The 22,931-nt window shown below is 36.6% G+C and overlaps 1 protein-coding gene across 1 annotated transcript in view; it reads left to right on the top strand.

Annotated features, from left to right (window-relative positions):
- The window catches only part of ATP11B (ATPase phospholipid transporting 11B (putative)), an 87,816-nt gene that overhangs the window by 39,247 nt on the left and 25,638 nt on the right, over positions 1–22,931 (top strand). The window contains exons 11-24 of the mRNA XM_080929180.1: positions 1,719–1,869; positions 2,813–3,010; positions 5,190–5,429; positions 5,967–6,142; positions 6,473–6,541; positions 7,894–7,967; positions 8,046–8,149; positions 9,849–10,030; positions 11,284–11,487; positions 13,659–13,812; positions 15,217–15,319; positions 18,580–18,725; positions 20,066–20,125; positions 22,622–22,749. Coding sequence (XP_080785306.1) covers positions 1,719–1,869; positions 2,813–3,010; positions 5,190–5,429; positions 5,967–6,142; positions 6,473–6,541; positions 7,894–7,967; positions 8,046–8,149; positions 9,849–10,030; positions 11,284–11,487; positions 13,659–13,812; positions 15,217–15,319; positions 18,580–18,725; positions 20,066–20,125; positions 22,622–22,749 — 1,989 coding nt within the window. The remainder of the gene's footprint in view (positions 1–1,718; positions 1,870–2,812; positions 3,011–5,189; positions 5,430–5,966; positions 6,143–6,472; positions 6,542–7,893; positions 7,968–8,045; positions 8,150–9,848; positions 10,031–11,283; positions 11,488–13,658; positions 13,813–15,216; positions 15,320–18,579; positions 18,726–20,065; positions 20,126–22,621; positions 22,750–22,931) is intronic.

The following is a 22,931-nucleotide window of genomic DNA, read 5'->3' on the forward strand; positions in this document are numbered from 1 at the left end:
CCCACAACACCCCAATCCCTCACAAATTTAAGAGCTCTTCTTTATTTTTGTTAAATATATAAACACATGTGATTTTTAAAAAAGATTCATTTGATGTGTATGAGTGCATGGCTGCTGTTTCAGACACACCAGAGGAGAACATTGGACCCCACTACAGATGATTGTGAATCACCATGTACTTGCTAGGAATTGAATTCAGTACCTTTGGAAGAGCAGCCAGTGCTTTTAGCCACTGAACCATTTCTCCAGCCCCAACACATGTGAATTTTAGTAACTTGCTGAGTTAACTTATTGTTCATATATATGCATTTAGGGAAACTACTTCAAATTGGACAACTTATTATGGGGGATATCTCTAGAGAAGACCAATTCCTCCTCTCTTAGTAGCTAGTAATTCCTGTAGCATTTATCTAGGAATGGGACCTTGAAAGAGTTCCCTATCCACATTGGAATATTAACTGATGTTGTCATTGTTCAGGTCACCACATGATTAAGATTTCATAGATGTAGCTCCCTGTCATATATAGAAGACATTGTCTATTGTGTGACAAATCTTCTCCTGGAAAGACACAACACACATGTCTACTCCAGGTACAACACCTCAAAGTAGAGATACCACAAAAATCTAACTTGGTGAACCAGTGAATTTTGTTGTACAGGAATGTGGATGAAAGGTTACAACTTTCAGAAGCAGTAATGATTTAAAGACACCTGCATGGATCACCAAAGCCCACCCAGAATGGGTATCAGCTCAAAAGCTGGGAATCTGGAACACACTGCATAGCCTGCGAACAACTCAACAATTTTCAAAGTGTTCTTTCCAAGTGACTCAATTAGTCTTAACTCCCTCCAGGCGGCTCAGCTGGTTTCTGCTCCCTCCAGGCAGCTGGTGTAGCTTTAAAAGTCTGCAGCTCAACTCTATTGGTCTGAGTGGAACTCTCAGCTTTATTCTTAAACCCTGTCAGGGAGGGGCCCAGTGAGTGGTTAGCTTCGGGTATTTCCTAAAGCTCTTTTGAGTTGTTTACTTTCCTGCTTAAGGAGTTTCCCTGTAGGATGGATTGTTTCAATCTGGGAGGAAACTGTTTCATAACAACACCTCATAGTAGATGTTCTAGTCCTCTGGCTCTTAAGAGGGGCTTTCTTTCTGCCCCTCCTCTGCAATGTTCCTTGGGCTTTAGATGTAGAGGTTATGTTATAGATGCACCAATTGGGAGCTGGGCATCTCATGGTCAGTTTTTCTCTGTATTTTGACCAATTGTAGATTTCGGGTATAGTCTCCATCTGCAGTAAAAAGAAGCTTCTTTGAGAGGTGAGAGCCACACTATCTGGGCAAATGGCATAGATACTCACAATGAAGCTGGAAATCATACTAAGCTAGGAAAATGGTAGGAGTGGGTTCTCTGGGCTCATACCTCACCAGCCACAGATGGCAATATTTACAGTGCCTGACATGTACTCCCTCCTATAGTGTAGGCTGTAAGTCCAACTAGATGGCCCATGGTAATCCTCTAAATCTAGGTGTCACTATTGTACTTTGTGATTCAGCAGTTTATAGCTGGGTTACTGGTAATTATTTTTTATTAAATGTTCACTTTTAAAAAATACTGTTCTTTTAAATGACTATAATAAAATCTTAAATATTTTGATATATTTAAGTATTAATTTGTAAGCAAATGAACATAAAATATTGATATGTTTATATTCTTTTTTTGCTTTAGATCAATGAACACCTTTTTAATAATTTACCTAATAATCCTTATTTCTGAGGCTATCATCAGTACTATCTTGAAATATACCTGGCAAGCTGAAGAAAAATGGGATGAACCTTGGTATAACCAAAAAACAGAACATCAAAGAAATAGTAGTAAGGTATTGTATGTTATTCATTATCCAGCTGTAAAGGAAGGCCTTTAGAGATGGCCGTACTGTGGTAGTGACCTCTGATGTGTGACCGGTGGGAGCTCATCACAGCATCGTGTTGAAAAGACATCTCTTCAAAGGAGCAAGCAGCATGTTAGCATTGGTGGACTTTCCCTAGTTTCAAGCCTAAGCAGAACACAAAAGTTTGTATGTCAAAACATGTGCATCCTGCTTCAGTATTACAAATCCAGGACTTTAAAAATCACCTATTGTACCTTATAAATGAATTAAAGAATACATTTATTTTAATTCATGTTTGAATAATTGAAGAAGTCTTGAGAGTGTTGACATTAAAAAAAAGTCTTGACATACGGACAGAATTTAACCTGTAATTTTAGTAAATAGTTGTTCTCTAAATTTCCATTTAAATTAACATATACATATTGAAAAACATTTTGATCTCACAAGATAATAAAGCAGATCATTGTAGGTTCCCATTGCCAGCAGCCTGTACATCCCACAGAGAACATATTGAAAGGCAGCCCCGCTGTGCAGTTTCTACCATCCGTACTGTAGTAGCTGCACTCAGACTCTACTCAACAGTTCTTCCTAGAAACCGTGTCCTAATGTTTATGTGCCATGCATATCTTAGTCACTGTGATCTTTGCAGTGTCACAGTCGAATGGTTGGCACACTGCACACAGTGTGCTTGTGATGGGGGTGTCCATATGCCACTGGCATTAACGTTTGAAAAGTGACAAACTGAGTCCTGGAAGTTTAATCTTTACCTAAGTAAACAGGAAGTGCAGTATTAAAACACTTTAGTTTAGAACTTTCAGGTCATGATACTAGTTTACTTCAGAATATGATTGATGTTTTATTTAGATAGGAACTTTCTCATAATCCACATGGATTTTATCATAAAAGAATCATTTTTTCTCTTTTTTTCTAGATTCTGAGATTTATTTCTGACTTCCTTGCTTTTTTGGTACTCTACAATTTCATCATTCCAATTTCTCTATATGTGACAGTTGAGATGCAGAAGTTTCTTGGATCATTTTTTATTGGCTGGGATCTTGATCTGTATCATGAAGAGTCAGATCAGAAAGCTCAAGTCAATACTTCTGATCTGAATGAAGAGCTTGGACAGGTGATGATCATAGAATTCCGTGTAACAATTTGGTTACCATGGAAATATCATAAAGGTTATACCAAAGCACCTTTGACTTTCCTTCAGCTACTTATGCTTTTATTCACTTTATATCCTGATCATTTCCACTTTAGGTCTTAACTTCTTTCTACCATAATGTACCAACCAATATATTTGTATATGCTATTGTATTATCAACTAAAAATTTAGACATTTTTAGTTATGGAATAGAAAGGTAAGACTTTGGGGCTAAAGATATGACTCACAAATTAAGAGCACATTATGCTCTTTCAGGGGACTTCAGCTCCTATATTTACTTTGGATATGAATTCAAATTCAGAACTGCCTCTAACTCCAGCCTCCGGAACTTAAAGCCTTTGGCTTCCACAAGCAACTGCAGTCATGTGTGCTACTCACGAACAGATACACATGTGAACACATGATTTTTTTAAAAAGGGGCAACTATTACCATTTCAGACACAAACCCAAAACTTGCCCACTTTCCTATACTGGGGTGCTACAATTTGACAACTCATAAGCACTTACATTATGACTCAATACTGTTTATAAGCTTCTACTTCCCTATTTGTCCTTTGTAATACTATAATCATATTTTATAGATTTTATTTACCCTAGAGTTAATTTCTGTTTCTTCATTTGCTTAGTTTTGTTTACTTCAAGCAAGTCTTTTATAATGGTATCTACCATCTCTCTGTGTGTATTCAAATGCCAGTTAATTCAGAATTTGCCCACCCCATCCTCATGTATAATTTAGGTTTGGCTTTTGTTTTGTTTTGATTTTCTTTTTTGATATGGGGCCATGATTTTTTGCTGCCCAAGCTGCTTAGTCAAGCTCATCCTGACATAGTGACACATGCCTTTAATCTACTGCAGTGGAAGTAGAGGCAAGGGGGTCTCTCTGAGTTTGAGGCCAGCCTGCTCTACAGAGTGAGTTCTGGGACAGACAGAGCTACATTGTGAAACCCTGTCTTTAAAAAACAAAAGAAAAAACCGTGAGCTCAAATGATGTTCCTGTTACAGCCTTCCCAGTACCTAAGACTACATATGTCGACTGTAGCCCTGTATAATAAATTATTATTTTACAGAGTAGACTTCCTATGTCTCAAGTATTGTAGTTACCCGTATCATAACTCCCAAGAGTATGGACTTTAAAAGTACAGTTTCATATCCATCTTTATTTCTTGATTAAGACAGTTTTCCCACTTTAATTCTTTGATTTTGCACACTGATCTTTTATCATGGAATCTCACTGGATTTGTTTATTACTGCTAATTGATTTTTTTAAGTGAATTCCCTTGGATGATATATATGAAAGGTTATTAGATGTACAAATGGAGATAGCTTTATCTCTTTTACCCCTAATCAGGATAATTTGCTTCTTTTTTTTTTCTGACTAGAAATTTCAGTATAATGTTGAATAAAACATGTGAGTACAACCTTATCTTAATATCTCTGCTCATAAGAGGAAGTCACTCAGTGTGATATTACCAAGTTTTGAAGAACCTTTCATCATATATGTTGTGTTTTTATCATAAAGACTGTTGGGTTTTTATTAAATGATTTTGCCATATCTGTTGAGACAGCCATTTTATTAATAGAATTAAGGACAAGTGTTATTGATCTGACTAATTGTACATACCAAGTTAATAATTGATTCCTTAGGTGTCTTAAACACATATGCTATATAAGTCTTTTTGTATATTTCTGGACTTAGTATACATGTATGTGCAGATATACTCATGAGAGATATGGGTCTATATTTTGTTTTTGTTTGTTTTCCTGTAATGGCTGCTTTCTTTTTACTTTTCTAGTTACATGCATGTGTATGTGTGTGTGAGAGAGATAACAGAGACAGAGATGGGGGAGGGAAAGAGATGGAGTATGTGTTTACATTGAGAGATATGCTTTCTCTGTTTCTATACCATCATCTCTCCTGGTCCCTACTCACTTTCCAGGCTGTTTAGAATCCATTTCCCCTTACTTCGATGGTAAGTGTCAGATCATAACATCTTGACCAAGAGATAGACATGAAATTCTTATACTTCATTCTCAGTCACCTTCACAAATGAACATTTATCTAAAGATATGTATGTGAATTTTACGTCTTTGTAAACACTGATTCCTAACCACAAAGGTCTCTTTTATTTTCCTTCTCTAGGTAGAATATGTGTTTACCGATAAAACTGGAACACTGACAGAAAATGAGATGCAGTTCCGAGAATGTTCAATTAATGGTCTGAAATACCAAGAAATCAATGGTAAACTTGTGCCTGAAGGACCCAGCCCAGACTCCACAGAAGGAAGCGCCCCTTACCTTGGTAGTTTATCCCATCACAGCAACTCAGCCCATCTTTCAGCCACTTCTCTTAGAACCAGTCCTGAAAGTGAAGCCGAGCTAGTAAGCAATTTCCGAATTATTCATTATGGGTTTCTTATGGACTAGTTCTCTTTAATCAGTGGGCTAAGAGGAAATTCCTGTCAGTGAAGCAGAAGTATATATTTGAATAGATATCTTTGATTTAGCACCACAAATTACTATTCTGAGACTCTAGTTATAGCCCAGTTCAGCTTGTTAAATGTTTTAGCTTGATAGTCACTCAAGTGCAACAGTTAGGAAATGCTATTACTGCTTTGAAGGGCAAAAGAAAAACAATATATATATATATATATATATATATATATATATATATATATATATAAAGAGATCTTAGTTCTTCACAAGGACATATTCTTCCTAGCTTGCAGTTTCTGCTTTCTGAAGAGATGCACTTTTACCAAAGGCTACTAAAACAGTTTAAGATTGAAATCCACAGGTTGCAGCTCTTACTCAAGAAATTCAGGTCACAGGGCTCTTGTTTTAGCTCTCGGGTCTTATGTCTGTTTTCCTGTATGGCACTGGGAATGTGCTTTGATCATGAATGCTGTGTTTTTACAGATCAGAGAACATGATCTCTTCTTTAAAGCAGTCAGTCTTTGCCATACTGTACAGATCAGCAGTGTTCAGGCTGATGGCATTGGCGATGGTCCCTGGCAGCCCAACCTGGCCCCTGCACAGCTGGAGTACTATGCATCCTCACCAGATGAGAAGGCTCTGGTAGAGGCCGCAGCAAGGTGCTGTAGCCTGACTTTTCTGGTCCTCAGAGAACACTCTTGAAACAAACGGTAGAATATTAGAGAACTGCCATATAAAGTTTCCAAATACAAATTTAAGGTTTTTTAAAATGATCTTTTAAAAATTGTTTAGTACAAATTTTGTATAATAAAACTTGTGAGAATATTTTGCGTTGTTTTGGATATAGTCTAGCCTGTCAACAGTACCATATTCAAAGGCAATATTGTAACTTAAACTTTCAATTAATGTATCTTCATTCAAACCAAGTTATAAAGTTATACTGTGAAACATGTCTTCCTCTAAATTTTATTACTTCTTTTTATTCCTAGAGCTGGTATTATATTTATAGGCATTTCTGAAGAAACTATGGAAGTTAAAGTACTTGGAAGATTGGAAAGGTAAATTCTTTGAAATATGTAATACTCTATTATAAGTACGGGATAAGGATCAGCAAATTATGACCTATGGGTCAATTCTGTCCTCCCGTCTGTTCTTGTATAGCCCATGAGCTGTGTTAGATTGCATTTATAGCTGTTTACAACAGAAAAAGAGTAAGGAGGAGAGAGAGATGAAAATAACTCAGGTACTATGGAGGCTATAGCCAGATGGTCACAAGTTCAAGACCTGCCTAGGGCATAAAGTGAGCCAGCCTAGGAAACTTAGTAAGAACCTTTCTCAAAATGAAAAAAGTAAAAAGATATACATACATACATACATACATACATACATACATATATATATATATATATATATATATATGGCTTGTAAAGTCTAAAATACTTGGACTATGTAACACACTTGCTAACCTCTGTTATAGAGTGATGTCAGTGTTACATTGTATCTTATCACAATTACAGTAGTATGCTATTTACTAAATTTACTTATATATTTACACTAAGCACTCTTGTGGTTGAGATTCCATAGGACATTAGTAAAAGAAATGCATTCATCTTTTGTTTTTGTGGTACTGGGGATCAAAACCAGTGTCTCAGGACTGTTAGACAAATGCTGTGCCATGAAGCTGCACCCAGCATAAATTCCCTTGTGTTGTCTGATTTTATATCCAGTCATTCAAGAATAGCGGTTTCCTTCTCCTCTTTCTATACTAATAAGTTGGTCCTGTTGCCTGTTTGTATACCTCAACCCTGTATGCTTTTTCATGCTAAAGAAGTAAGGCCCATTCAGAAGCTGCTTTCATGAGGAAACCTGTTGTCACAATGAAGAGCATTCATTGCTTACACGGTATTACGGAATTATCTCCTGGAAGATTTTTATATACCATTACAGTTTATCCTCATAAATTTTTGCTTAGTTCTTTTCAGAGACATTTGCTTCCTGACTCTCCAACTCGACACCCACCCCAGGTCCAGCAACTCGACACCCACCCCAGGTCCAGAATCATTGCTGACAAACCGTTAAGGCTGCATAGAGGTTTAAACTGGGCAGGTTTGTTAGGACAGGAGAGGATAGAGGGTCGAATGGCAGAGCTGGGTTCCAGTCCTTCTCTACTATTTACCCGCTTATTGAGAGCAATCTTTCTGGTGGTCCTCATCTTAGCTTCTGTGGGAACCAAGTGATCCGAGGTCTGTGAAGTATCGGTAGTTGTTTAGGATGATGTCACCCCCTTTGTGTGCAGCACCTGTTACTGATCATTAGATCCTATCAGCGTGCAAGTCTTTTATCTTTCAGTTTTCCAAATATTCAGACGTTAATACTCTAAAACTTAAGGACTGTCATTCTTAATTGTTAGGTACAAGCTGCTTCATATTCTGGAATTTGATTCAGATCGTAGGAGAATGAGTGTAATTGTTCAGGCACCTTCCGGTAAGCAAACTAAACTTTTATGAATACTTATTTACCTATTATAGAGCTTTACAACTAATCTGTTTTATTTATTTTTAGGTGAAAAGCTTTTATTTGCTAAAGGAGCAGAATCTTCAATTCTTCCTAAATGTATAGGTGGAGAAATAGCAAAAACCAGAATTCATGTTGATGAATTTGCTTTGGTAAGTAGAAATAGCTATGATTTAAAAAAACTAAAAACAAACTTGAGAAATACATTTATGAAAAGATAGAGATTTCATCTTTTTAGGAGATAACTCAAGTTTTAGAAATTCTGTAATTCTTTGTTCTTTTGAATTAAACATTGGCTCTTCATACTTGCTGTAAAAACTGATTTTTAACCTGGTAACTTGAAATTTTCTTGCAGCCTGTTCTAGTAGGGACTTGTGGCTGCATATGCCACCCAGACTGTGCGTGTGACAAAAGTGAGTGTTTGGGGCTTAGAGTAAAGCACAAATCCTTGGGTTCATCTCCGGAATGGCTAGGTGTCGTTGTTCTTTTCCTCTTCCTCCCCCCAACCCCAGTTTTTCCTGGGCCTATGATGAAAAGGCAGAGACAAGACAAAAGCTTGAGCCCAGAAATGCAAGAGTAAGTGGGACGATATAAACCCAGACTTTTAAAGACAAAAATATTAAGTGGGTGGCTCAGTGGTAGAGGACATAGTAACAAGGCAGAAACAGGCTTACTAGAGGAATATGGAGAAACTCCAGGGCATGGAGAATATATAGATTGCACACATTATATAAATCATGTAGCCTTTGAACAGTTTGTCAGTCTTCAAGAGGTAAAAGTGAAGTTATAACCTGACCTAGCTATATGCCTAGATGTACACCAAAGAGAATGGAAAAGGTATACCTAATGAATGGGTGCTCATGGCCCTGAATTGGAAAGGCTTAGATGCCCAGCTTGATGAATGCATAAAGTAACGATATAGCAATGAAATGAGATATTACTTAGTTATTAAGAGAAATGAGTACTGGTATCTTATAGATGCTACAATATGGACAAACATTGTAAACTTTGCTGAAAGAAGCCAGTCACAAAAGACCACACAGTATATTTATATGAAAGATCCAGGATAAGGCAGGTTCATAGAGATAAAGCACATGAGCAGTTTTCAAAGGCTTCTGAATGAAGGGAAAAGAAGGGCATCAGTTCTGATGGATAGGGAATCCACTCCGGGTGAAATATTCTGGTAGTGATAACATTTTTGTAAGTATTCTAAAAAGTACTTCATGGTACTTATTAAAAAAATAAATTTTATGTAACGTGATTCAAATTTAAAAGAAAAAAATACAAGAAACTTTTCCAAAAGCAGAAACCTAATTTGGGATCTCTCCTGTTCATATTTCTATGTGATTCATATATGGGCTTCTTACTTCCTTGTTTTGAAATTGCCTACAATCTAATTCATCTGCCTACTAGAGTATCTAACCACATAGACGTTTTGTTGTCTAGAACAGTATCCATATATGGTTATTGTAGAGTGAATTAATTAGTACATATATTAATATCTAATGAGCTCTTAAATGCTATTTACAAGAGTGTTATTTACAAATTAGGAAATTTGCACTGTTTACAAATTTGCTAACCATGGTCCTATGGTGTTTTAAAGTCTGCTCTCTTCAAATCCTATTGCTAGAACATTTATTTTTGGTTTTTCTATGGAAAATATATAGTAAGAAATCTTTAGATTTGGATGCTAATTTTCAGAGATTAAAATAAACTGAGGTCGGTGTAATCAACAGGTTGCTAAGTTCATGTAGTTTCAAGTCACAGGTGAAGACAAAATGACTGTATTTAAAGTCAGAATCCGGATCTGGCTCTTACAGAGGTATGTGCCTGTCTTTTCTTTTCTTTTAGAAAGGACTGCGGACACTGTGTATAGCTTACAGACAGTTTACAGACAAAGAGTATGAAGATGTAGATAGGCGCCTTTTTGAGGCCAGGACTGCCTTGCAACGTCGGGAAGAGAAATTGGCTGATGTCTTCCAGTACATTGAGAAAGACCTGATATTGCTAGGAGCTACAGCAGTGGAAGACAGGCAAGTAGACAGTATCTTTTTTTAAAAAGAATGTTTTAGTTAAGTGCTTCTAATATATGAATGTAAATATCATTAATTAACATTGTGTAACAAAATTGAAATCTAAAGCTTTAAATTTTTTACTCTGGATAATGCTGTTTTATTCTAGCATTAGGTATTTAAGATATCTAGATACTTGAAATAGGTAAAAAAAAAAAAAAAAAAAAAAAAAAACAACCATGTGTATTACAGTTCTAGTTTACTATTCCTCAGTGTGTCCTACTGTCTCCAGACACTCATACATCTCTCCATCTTCACCCTTCCACTACCGCCCAGTCTCCATCATGTTCAAGGATGCCACACTGTCTGCTGTGCTGTACACCAGAAACTGGTGAAACTTGTGGTTGTGCCTTTGTTCCTTGGTAAGGCTGTGCCTTTGCCTGGATCAGTGCCTTTGTGAAGAAGACGTATTCATAACTAACTCCCATCCAGAAAGATCTTTTTTGACAACTGACATGATTGAAAATGCCCTTCTTTGTAAACAGTCTGTTGCAGGGTTTTTTTTGATACTGTATTAAATTATTTGTTTAAAGATTTTTCTCCTCTGTTAGCATATAAATTCCTTGCACCTTGTTTACTTATTTTAACCCAGCATCTGTGTCAGCATTAGTTTGAATTAAATTGAATTTTATTAATCAGATTGATTTTTATAAGTTAAGCCTGTTCTCTTGTGTTCCCTGTATCTACAGAGGTGTACATGTTTAAGTGTGGATTTTTATTTCTCTCTCCGTTGTTTTCATGAAAAGACGCCTTAAGCTGATAGGAAGTTCTGTAGTCCTGTATTTCCTATACTCTGATGGCTAGTTCTCACAGTGATTTTCTTCAGGGGTGAGGTGGAGGAAGATCTTTGGTTTGAAAGTTCAGACTTTGTATTGACACTATTTTGCCTAGCATGCACCAGGCTCTATTCAGTCCCCTCCCAATTCCACTTCCCAGTGAGATAAGTTTATGAAGACTACATAGTTAGTTGGGTTCATAAAAACCCTATTGATAATACCCTTAAAAGCATACAGTTGTAAGTTTTAATTGGTTTGTTTTGTTTGAACTAGATAGCCAATAATCGCTTAATCTTATTTCTTATATAAAGAAAATCAGTTATGTTGATAACACTATACTATTCTTATAAAGTCTATACTTCAGATGTGTTATATGGCTTATGCTAAACATAGACTACAGGAATATTTTTCCCCTACCAATTTTGTTTTTCTTTTTAGATTACAAGATAAAGTTAGAGAAACTATTGAAGCACTGAGAATGGCTGGTATTAAAGTATGGGTACTTACAGGAGATAAACATGAAACCGCTGTTAGTGTGAGTTTATCATGTGGACATTTTCATAGAACTATGAATATCCTGGAACTTATCAACCAGAAGTCAGACAGTGGATGTGCTGAACAATTGAGGCAGCTTGCCAGAAGGTAAGACAGCAGCGTCTGGGCCAGTTTGCACTTCCTGTGTTCATCAGCCTATAAATAAAGGGCTGTTTTAAATTTATTTTTTTAAATTAAAAGACAATTTTTCATGTTTGATTTTGTGCATATGGCTGTTCTCATACACAAGTCTGTGTTACCATGTGCATGCCCCGAACCCACTGTGGGTAGAAGACAGTATTGCTGTAAATAAAGTCTATGTAAGTGGACATTCATCTGGGTCCTCTGTTCTATTCCACTGAGGTGTGTCTGTGTGTGCACCAGTGCCACTGTGTCTTTACACTATGGCTGCACTTTACGTTGAAGTCAGGAATGGTAACTCTTGCAGTGTTTTCATTGTTTTGGATTGCTTTAAATATTTTTATGCTTCTTTATGAATTTTAATATTGCTTTTCAATTTCTGTGAAGAATTACAGTAGATTTTTTTGAGGAAATTGCATTAAATCTGTAGATTGATTTTAGTGGGATGGACATTTTCACAATATTAATCATACCAATTCATGTTATAGGAGGTTTCTTTATCATCTGCTGTGTTTTTTCATTTCTTTCTTCAATTTTTTTTTTTTAAGTTTTAACTCAACAACATTTGCTGTCACCTGAGTTTTTGATCTTAGTCATCCTGACTGGTGTGAGGTGGAATCTCAGGGTTGTTTGTATTTGCATTTCCCTGATGACTAAGGATGTTGAACATTCCTTTAAGTGCTTCTTGGCTATTTGAGATTCTTCTGTTGTGGATTCTTTGTTTAGCTCTGTCCCCTATTTTTATCTATTTTTAATCATTTTATTAATTTGCATTTCAAATGTTATCCTCCTTCCAGGTTTCCTCTTCAAAACCTCTCTATCCCTTCCCCCCTGCTTCTATGAGGGTGCTTCCCCACTCAACAACCTACTTTCACTTCACCCACCTAGCATTCCTCTATGCTGGGACATCAAGCCACTACAGAACCAAGGGCCTCCCTTCCCATTGCTGTCAGATAAGGCCATCCTCTGCTACATATGCATCTGGAGCCATGAATCCCCCCATTTGTACTCTTTGGTTGATGGTTTAGTCTTTGGGAGCTCTGGTTGGTCCAGTTAGTTGATACTGTTCTTTTTACGGAGTTTCAGTCCCCTTCAGCGCCTTCAGTCCTTCCCCTAGCTCTTCTGTTGAGGTCTCTGGCCTCATTCTGATGGTTAGCTATAAGTATCTGATTGGTCAGGTACTGGTAGGACCTCTCAGGGAACAGCCATAGCAGGCTCCTGTCAGCAAGAGCTTCTTGGCATCAACAGTTATGTGGTGGTTTAGTGTTTGTAGATGGGTTGGATCCCTAGGTGGGGCAAATACTTTATAGAAGAATAAAGTTCTTTGGGTGTATAGTTCCATGGGGAACTATAGTCTATAATGGCAAAGACTGCATGGCAGCAGGCAGTGGGAAGCTGAGAGCTCACATTCTTTACTGCCACCGTGAAGCGGAGTCAAAGATATTTTTAAGAGTGTTACTTCTAGACGAATCATTGAACTTCATCTTGGAAATTGTGCTATTTTGAGAGCATGTGAATACCATTGTGATGAGTTAATGTTTAAGAAAAATAATGACAGGAACAATTAACCACTCAAAAGAATTTGAGATATATGTATATATCCTAAAATTGGTTATTGAAAGTTATGTTGCACCAGTGAGATGGCTCAGTGGGTAAATGTGCCTGTTACCAAGCCTGACTGTGTGAGTTCAGTCCCTGAGGCCCACATGGAAAAAGTGAACCATTTTTCTCAAGTTGTTCTTTGACATCTACATGTGTGCATATACACATATACACACAGTGAATAAATAAGACATGAAAAATTTAAAAAGTAATATCACTTAAAATACTGAAAATTGTAAGGACGATACAGTGTTGATAACACTATACAATATGTAAAGCTTACTGATTGTATTTTTACATGTTTTCTTTTGGTCTTCTAAATGTGTTCTTTTGGCAAATTTGTTATAATCATTAGTAGTACTCACTTTTCTTTTTGTACAGAAGCTATATTTTATCTCAGCTTTCAGGTAACACAACTGTGTTTGTTCTCTTAAACATAAGTCATTCGGTGGTAGTCTGTCTGCACTGACTTTTCAGTGTGAAGTAAATGACCTGGCCTTGGAGTATGACATAGGTGCTATCGCTGTGTCTTCTAGAATCACAGAGGACCACGTGATCCAGCACGGGCTGGTAGTGGATGGGACCAGCTTATCTCTTGCACTCAGGGAGCATGAGAAGCTATTTATGGAAGTTTGTAGAAACTGTTCAGCTGTATTATGCTGTCGCATGGCACCTTTACAGAAAGCAAAAGTAAGTATAGATCATAAAAAAAGTTCCACTGAAATATTTAGAGGCAAAAACACTCTTTAATGAAGGGGGAGAGAAGGAGGAAGGAAAGAAAGAACACACAATATAATTCTTTATTAAAAGTTATCAACCTCAACACAGGGCCATATACCTGTAAACCCAGCATCCAAGAGGCTGAGGAAGAGAACTGCAAGTTTGATGCCAGCCTCAACTAACAAAGTATCCAAAGGGAGGAAGGGAAGGACAGAGGGAAGGAGAGAAGAGGATGCAGCAGCTATTAAGTTATAAATAAGGACGTTGAAACCCAAATCACTCTTATCATCTTCTCATGATAAGCTGTATATAAGGAGTACTTCAATTTTAGTATTAGGATTCAACTGAAAACCTACTCAAACAATTTTTGTAAATTTTTGGAATATATAAAATTTTGAAATTTATAAATTTTTAGAATATTTTGAGGGTTTAGACTCTTTCCTTCAAAAATATTCTTTTAGTAAGCCAACAAGATGACTTGTTCATCAGGTAAAGGCACCGCTACTGAACCTGACTACCTGATTCCATCCTCAGACCCCACATGGAAGAAGGGAAGAACATCCTCTGACTTCTATAGTGTACCCATTTATATAGACACACATGCATACACAAATTGCACTTTAATATTAATATAATATTCTTAGCAATACAAATAAAGTACTGGTTGTTTTGCATGCAGATATCCAGGCTTATTTAGATGCATGAAATTCTGTGTGAGATTAGAGCACAGACATGTCCCTGCTCTTGTAAGAACACAGCTAGAATTCTGTGGGTCGATGGGTAAAGGCACTCAAGTCAGTCTGGTGACCTTGATTCAATATTGAGAACCACATGAAGGTGTAAGGAGTGAACCAGCTCCGCAGAGTTGTCATCTGACCTCCAAACCCTGACCATCTCATGTGTGTACCCTCCTCCCCCAAACACAGGTCTAAAAAGTAGTTTTAAAAGAATTCAGATAAACTTGTTCTGATTTCACTGATTATATTTTCTTAAATCTTGAGATTTAGTTAATCAGACTAAACATGTCTTTTCTTTTTATCAGAGTATTTTCTTGAGAATTTTGTCTGACATCTCAATGAGTATATTAATTTAAGTGTTAGTCTTATAAAATTTTTAGAATACATTTAAAAAATTCTTTTCTTTGTAAAATCCAGACAGAAAATGACTTGGTTATGATATTTCTGAAAGACATTCTTAAACCCTTAATCTCCGCACCCCTCTAAAAAGTGAACCTTATTGCATGTTACTGACTAGCATGAAGTTAACGTCTTCTTCACCACCATACTACTATAGAAGATTTCAGATAGAGGACATTGTGCAAATACAAGAAAATTGAAATTTAATCACAAAGAATTAATTCATTGTGTTCTTCAGGTAATTAGACTGATCAAGATTTCCCCTGAGAAACCGATAACGCTGGCTGTGGGTGACGGTGCTAATGACGTAAGCATGATACAGGAGGCGCATGTTGGCATAGGTGATGACTTCTTCTTGAATTTTCAAGTTGGTATATCATTACTTGGTAGTTTTGAATTTCCCCTTTGGTAAAGTACAATGTCCAGTATATGAAATGAAAACAAACACAGTGTGGTATTTCATGATAGTATATCCCCATAAGAAACCAATTATTATTTAACCTACTATTTATAATATTCTACTTTAAAATATTAATTAAAGGGAATAGTTTACTAGTGAAGTTTGTCTTTGCTTAGTTAATAATAAAAGTAATTTTATTTTTACATCCCATTTTGCACCTCACAAAGAACTTTCTTACATTATTTTATCCTTTCTAACTTACATATTTGCTCTCAAGATTTTAAATTCATAATTTATAACTATGAATAATTATTTTTGTTATTATTACTAAAAATTGTGGTTTTCATTTTGAGGACAATTTTATAAAAAAAAATACTCCAGACTGATAAGAAAATAAAAAGAATTCAAGTACTTTTCTGACTTTAATATTATTTAATATTTTCTCATTTACATATTATTTTCTATACTCAAAAGATCATATGTGGTTATCCCCCAAAACTTTTTCCTTGTTCCTGTTCTTATTATAGAACCATTAAATTGGATTCAGTGCCTATTACTATATTGGCAGTAGTTCACCAGTGAATGATTCACTATTTCATCTACGCCGATCTGTCAGTGTTGTTGCAAATCAAGAACAGGGGAGGGAAGTGTGAGGGCCATGTGTAGCTCCTCTTAGGGATAAAATTCCAGCTTAGAGGAGTCAGCCTTGTCCGGGAAGCATCTTCATGATGTGATGATGGCTAGAGTAGAGACCAGATAGTTTTATGTCTTAAAATCAGCCTTCCTCTTTGGGATAATAAATACTCATTTTGGAACTTTATCTTTCTTCGGGGTTTCTAAACTATTTCCAGTAAACCTCAATTGCAATTTTAAATATTTTTATACTATATACTAAGCATGTAAAACTGATTTGGGAACTGTGGAGATGGTGTGCTGAGTAAAGTGCTTGCTAGGCAGGCTGAGCAGCTAAATCCAGCTCTTTAGTACCCATATAAAAGCCACGCATAGTGCAAATCTATAACCCAAGCACCAGCAGATGGGCCAGACGCAGACTGACTCGAGGAGTTTTCTACACAGCTATGTTTAGCTGAAACAGCAAGCCCCAGGTTCAGTGAGCAAACATAGCATAGTGTCAGGCCTTGGAGCCTCCCTCGAGCTGGATCCAATTTGGGCTGGTCACTAGACCTCTTTTCCCTCAGTCTCTTCTGCACTTCTTTTAGACAGGAACAACTTTGAGTCAGAGCTTTTACTGTGGGGTGGCAACCCCATTCCTCCAGTCGATGCCCTGACTTTCTATTGGAGGAGGACTTTACAAGTTCCCTCTCCCCACTGTTGGATATTCATTTAAGGTCCATCCCCAATGAGCCCTGAGAGTCTCTGACCTCCCAGGTCTCTTATATATTCTAAAGGGTTCCCCTACCCCTACCTTCTGAGGTTGCCTGTTTCCATTCTTTCTGCTGGCTGTCAGGGCTTCACTCCTGTTTCCCCTCCCCCCCAGCTCAATACCTGATTATGTTCCCCTTTTCACCTCCCTGTCCTGTCTCCCATTCAGGTCCCTCCCTCCTGCCCACCTCCCCTGAGCCCCCACTCCCATGATTGCTTTCTTCTCCATCTCAGGATTGAGACTTCCTCACTTGGACCCTTCAACTTGTTAACCTTGAATTCTGCGCATTGTATTCTGGGTGTTTTGTGCATTTTTGTCTAATATCCATCCACTTATTAGTGAGTACATATCATGCATGTCCTTTTGGGTCCCTGTTACCTCACTCCAGATGATATTTTCTAGTCTGTCCATTTGCCTGTAAAGACAAACTAGTTAAGAATAGTTGCTCTTGATAGCTAAGCCTTATTCTTCATAATGTAAGAATCAGCACATTAGCAAGAGGAAGATGTTCAAGTAGACATGCTGAGGTGGGGGGAGAGCCATCTGCTAGCATAAAATGAAATCATAAAAATGAAGTGTATGAAAACAGTCTGTCAAGCAAATGCAAATTAGAAGTCAGGTGGCAATAATGATAAAAGTTGATAAACTTGGCAACATTTTTGAGACTATAAATTGGTGCAGTTATTTTATAGGACAAAACTTTTCACCTGTGTGCCTGTTGACCTTTTAATCAGTGTATGTAGGATTTTATTACAGGAAAGTAAGCACTTAAAATAATTTTTATTTTAAGTTTTTAAAATGAGGTAGCCCGGTCTGGCTATGTGAACTTTAATATGTGAACCAGCCTGACTGTGTCCCTTCCTGAATGCTAGGATTAAAGTGCGCATTGCCACAGTCCCTCGGTAAGTTTGAAATGGAGCATTTACTGTTGAAAGAAAAGAAGATCTTGGTTTTTTTTAATGTAAGACCTGTTTTTTAAAATAAGTCAAGCATTGTACATACATGCATGCTTGCATGCATGTGTGCATACGCACGCGCGCGCGCACACACACACACACACACACACACGAGTATTTATTATGGCCACTTGTATTTTAAAATATAAGTAAAATGTTATGAAAATAGATGGTTTTTAAAGATGACTTTTATTTTCCAGAAAAAATGATGCATTGCTTTCAGGGAATACATTTTTACCTATTATTAATCCATTGAAAATTCAAAGAAATCAATTTCTTACTTTAAAAATATGGTCACTTATATACCACAGCTTAAAATTGTTTTTTTTAAAAAAGTGCTTTAAAAAAAAGTGCTTGAGCACCTTCATGGAAGCAAGTTGAGGAGGAGGAGAGAGGGGATGGGAGGTGTATGACATTTGAAATGTAAATACAGAGAATATCCAATAAAATTGGGGGGAAAGTGCTTATTTTTTTGTTGGGTTCGAATGCCTGAATTTTCCTCTTTTTAGAACCTTTGAAACTGGTGAGTTTAAAGATGTCCTAGAGCCACGTGCTCATTAAAAGTTTATCACTTTGTGCTTATTAGTGTATGGCTGATGCCTCGTTAGATCTGAACATTTCGATGTTATTTTTATATTTATTTCCTTCTACAGCTTTGAAAATTAATGCTACATGTCTAGTATGTGTTTAGCTTTTATACATATTAAGTAGAATAGCCATTTTGGATAGCTGCCAACTGCTGTGTTTAGGACGTGGTGCCTACGTTCAGCTCCAGCAACTACACATGGCTCAGAGTGATGCACATTGTAAACATTACACTCGGTTATCAGTGAACATTCCTTCTCATCATCTTTGTTGCAGGAATCATGGGTAAAGAAGGAAGACAAGCTGCAAGAAACAGTGACTATGCAGTAGCCAGATTTAAATTTCTCTCCAAATTACTTTTTGTTCATGGTCATTTTTATTATATTAGAATAGCTACCCTTGTACAGTATTTTTTTTATAAGGTAAGTTTTGTTGGATTATAAGAATCATTTATTGATATTTTAACTCAAAATTCTAATTTAAGAATGTTACAGATATTCAAATTATTCTTAAAATAGTTTCTTTAAACAAATATAACTATTTTATAAATAAATGTATTACTGGCAGACTGCAGTGGTTGCCACTGGACCCAAGTGATAGGATTGCTTTAAAAAAGCTATAAAACATTTCTGGCTCAGTGAGAGGGTTCACTGGTACTTGCCAACAAGCCTGATAGTGTGAGTTTAAACCTAGAACCCCTGTGGTGGAGAACGCCATGACAGGAGAGAACGGCTCTAAGTTGTCTTCTGACTTTCACATATGTGCTGTGATGTAGACGTGCTCACTCTCTGTCTCCCCTCGGTATTCCTTTCTCTCTCACACACATAGTAAGTAAATACCAAAAACAAGAGAACACACAGACTCCTGCTTTTGGGAAAGTTCTCTAATCTTATAGTATGTAAATCTATCATGCATTAAAATTTACACTTAAATTTTATTATTGTGTGCAAATATAGCTACAATAAATTTAATTTCCTTAAAACTATTTTATGTTTCTTAGTAATAAATTTAATTAAGTATAATTTCATGAATTCGTAACAGAGTCCTTATTAATTTTTGCTTTTAAGGGTGGCCCTGTGGTAGTAAGTACATAAGCCTCTCAGTTATGGAGGGTTTATTTGTACAATAAAACAAAATATAATGTTGGAATACTATTCTCTCATTGGAACCCTTTTAAGGAAGGTGGGAACCGTGTTTTGAGTCCGTGCTAATAACCATTCACCATACCAGAATATCTTATGTGTTATGTGTGTTTCTGTAATTAATAGTTGCCAGGTGATAGAGCACAGCTATGTATACGTGACAGTTTCCTTCTGGCCGGTTGCTTTGGCTTTCACTTGTGATGAGAGTGGATTGACGGTTACTATAGAGTCTGGGCAGTGCTCTTCTTCCTTGTGATAGGAAAAATACTGAGAGAGCAGATGCTGTGCTACTTCCACTTACTAAAGAGTGTGGCAGTGTAAGATTCTTACAGCCCTGAAATGTAAGCAACTGTTACTTGTAATAGTATCTCTGAACGAAACTTTCACTGCTTAGAAGTGATGGGAACTAAGAACTTTCATTATAATATCTGTGATTCTCTGAGCAGCTTCTAGACATGATTTAGTAAAATGAGAGAATTCTCTGTTCTCATTTTACATGGGTGTGTCCTTAGAGAAAATGCATGTAAAGTAGGTATCAGCTGAGATGTTCTTTCTAGGCACTTGTAACTGTTTTCAGATTCCTGTTTCTTAGTTGTCACTGTTTGAATCTTGTTTTCCAGAATGTGTGCTTTATCACACCCCAGTTTTTATACCAGTTCTACTGTTTGTTTTCTCAACAAGTAAGTACAGCACAAGTTTGTGTTTGTCAGAAAGTTAATGTGTTCAAGTCGTGATCCTGCAAGAAACTAGGTATAGTTGCTTCTTCCACCTAGCATCATAATACTTATTCTGGCTTTAATTTGTGACTGCTGTTAATACCAAAATATATGTTAATTGTGGACTCTTTTCAAATTGACATTAACTCTTCGTGTGTTTGTTTCGGAAGGTTTAATGGCGCTCATGATTTCCTCTTACTGTGTAGTCATGGGTGATGTTGAACTGGTCCTCTTGCCTCCACTTCCCAAGTGGTAGGATTACAGGTTTCTGTTCCCACCACCATCACCCACTATAACCCCAGTTCATGGACTGCTAACTGTAAACCCCAGTCAAGTACTCTTAACCACTGACTCACCTCCCCAAGCTTGATAACTGTTTTCATTATTTGTGATATTTCTGTATACTCAACACCAAGTCAGAGCAAATAAGTATCGAAGGTTCACTTACTTCCTGATCTGGAAGATTTGCTGAGAACCTTAGTGATGTAGTTCAGGAATTACATAAATCTCATCTCAAAACTAGTTTTCCATAATTACACTCTCACATGGCTCCTTCTGCATCTTAAAGTGCTGGCTACAGTGGTTCTGATCTTCAGTTAGAAGTCAAATCACTAATTCCTCTTAGTAATCGTCCTTTCCCCATTTACAGTACAGAGCTTTAACTTGGAAATCATGTCATAGACATGGATTGTTAGCAATGACTTACCTGAATTAAATCCTTTCAGACCATGTAACAGTAGGAACCCGACACATTTTGACAAGGTTTTTAAAGAGACAGTATTAATGAGTATCTTCATTAGGGTTTCTATTTCTGTGATAAAACATCATGACTGAAAGCAACTCGGAAGGAAAGGTTTATTTCATTTTACAACTCTCAGTTCACACTCCATCCCTCAGGGAAGTAAGGGCAGGAACTCAGGGAAGAACATCTGGTAAGAAAATGAAGCACAGGCCATGAAGAAACTCTGCCTTTTGGCTTGTTTGCTCATTGCTCATCTGCCTGCTTTCTTATAAAACCCGAAACACCCGCCCAGAGATGGCACGATGCACAGTGGCCTGGTTACCATCAACATTACCCATAGACTGACTGCTGGCCAATAGTGGATAAAAAGACTGCTGCTCTTCCAGAGGTCCTGAGTTCAATTCCTGTCTACCACATGGTGGCTCATGACCGTGTATAAAGGGACCTGATGCCTTTTTTGGACATGTGTACATGTAGACAGAACATTTCTACATTTAAACAAAATAAAAATTTTACATAAATCAAAATTGTCCTTTTCTCACATATGTCTAACCAATCAGCGCAATGACAATAGGACCATAGGCAGAAGCTGTAAAGCGTTAGTACCAGCAATAGCAACTGTAACAGTTGAGAGGACAATGATGTCACCAAGGACTTAGAGAAAGAGAGGATGATGGACAAAGAGAAGTTTCAGAAGATAGAAGGTGGGGGAGAGGAGGGGTAGTCATCAGAGAACTACCGAGGAACGGAGGATGCATGCACAAGAACTGTTCTGCTCAGAGAAAACATTTACAAATGTTGTGTACTGAAAGTATTGCTGCTGAGAAAAATATGGCGAATGTTTTAGTCAGGGTGTATTTTTTGTAATACTTAAGGCTCCACATTAAAGAATTTGTATGACAATTTAAAAAATTGTGAAAACCTTTATGCAAAGTCCAAATCTTAGATAATGTCAATTATTTATGCTGGGAGAAATTTAAAATGTGACAATATAGGAAAGTTTTCATTAAACTTTTACTTCTTCACTCTCAAATATCCCAAGATGAAGACAAGTGGAAGCCATAAGAATATAGTTTTGTATAACACTTTCATGGCACCAGGAATGATCAATTTCAAAGGGAAAACACAGCTCAACATATCTAATAAAACTGACAGCATTATATTGAATTCAAATGATCAAATTCAGACAGATTATACTTTAAAAAGTTTATTTGACTAACTGAGCTACCAAAACTGGTTTTTATATATACTATAAATATGTCAGATGTAAAGTCTCCTTGGAGAATCCAGAAGTCATAATTCTTATTTCATGCTGGTTTCCTGTTTTAGGAAAACAATTGTTTATGAGTCCCTTGTGCTGTGGTCAACACTCCTTCCCTATTGTCCTGTAAATAAAGATGACTGATTCAACAACCACAAAAAAAAGAACTGTTAACCTGCACCACACTGACCAACTTCAGAGTCTTGAGATGGAAATCCAGTTTACTGCACTTTGAAAAAGAGTTCAGTCCCTAGACAATGTAGCTCTAGGAACAGTATAGATTCTATTATAAAACAAAGCACATTTATTAACTTAGATTCATTTAAGGGTATTTTGGTATAAATTGAAAAATTAAGATACTTATTTTTAATATTTTTCCATATACATATATATATATATATACAATAGAAACATAATTTAGAATCTCAAAATTTCTTCAATTCATTTCTCTTTTTAGACACTGTATGACAGCGTGTACCTGACTTTATACAATATCTGTTTTACCTCCCTACCTGTTCTCATATATAGTCTTTTGGAACAACATATAGACCCACATGTATTACAGAGCAAGCCTACCCTCTATAGGTATGTATTATCCATTATTGGACATGTATATGTAGTGTAAAGCATGATTGTTGGATGGTCTAAAGGTTTTCAATGTTAAAGAGAAAATTTCAATAAATTTCAGTGTTTTTAAGAATAAACACTTCCATCCTTGGACTGTTATACACAAAAGTAGCTATTCACTTGTTAATAGCATCTAGAGT

This window comes from Micromys minutus (assembly GCF_963924665.1).
Source record: "Micromys minutus genome assembly, chromosome: 15".
NCBI lineage: Eukaryota > Metazoa > Chordata > Mammalia > Rodentia > Muridae > Micromys > Micromys minutus.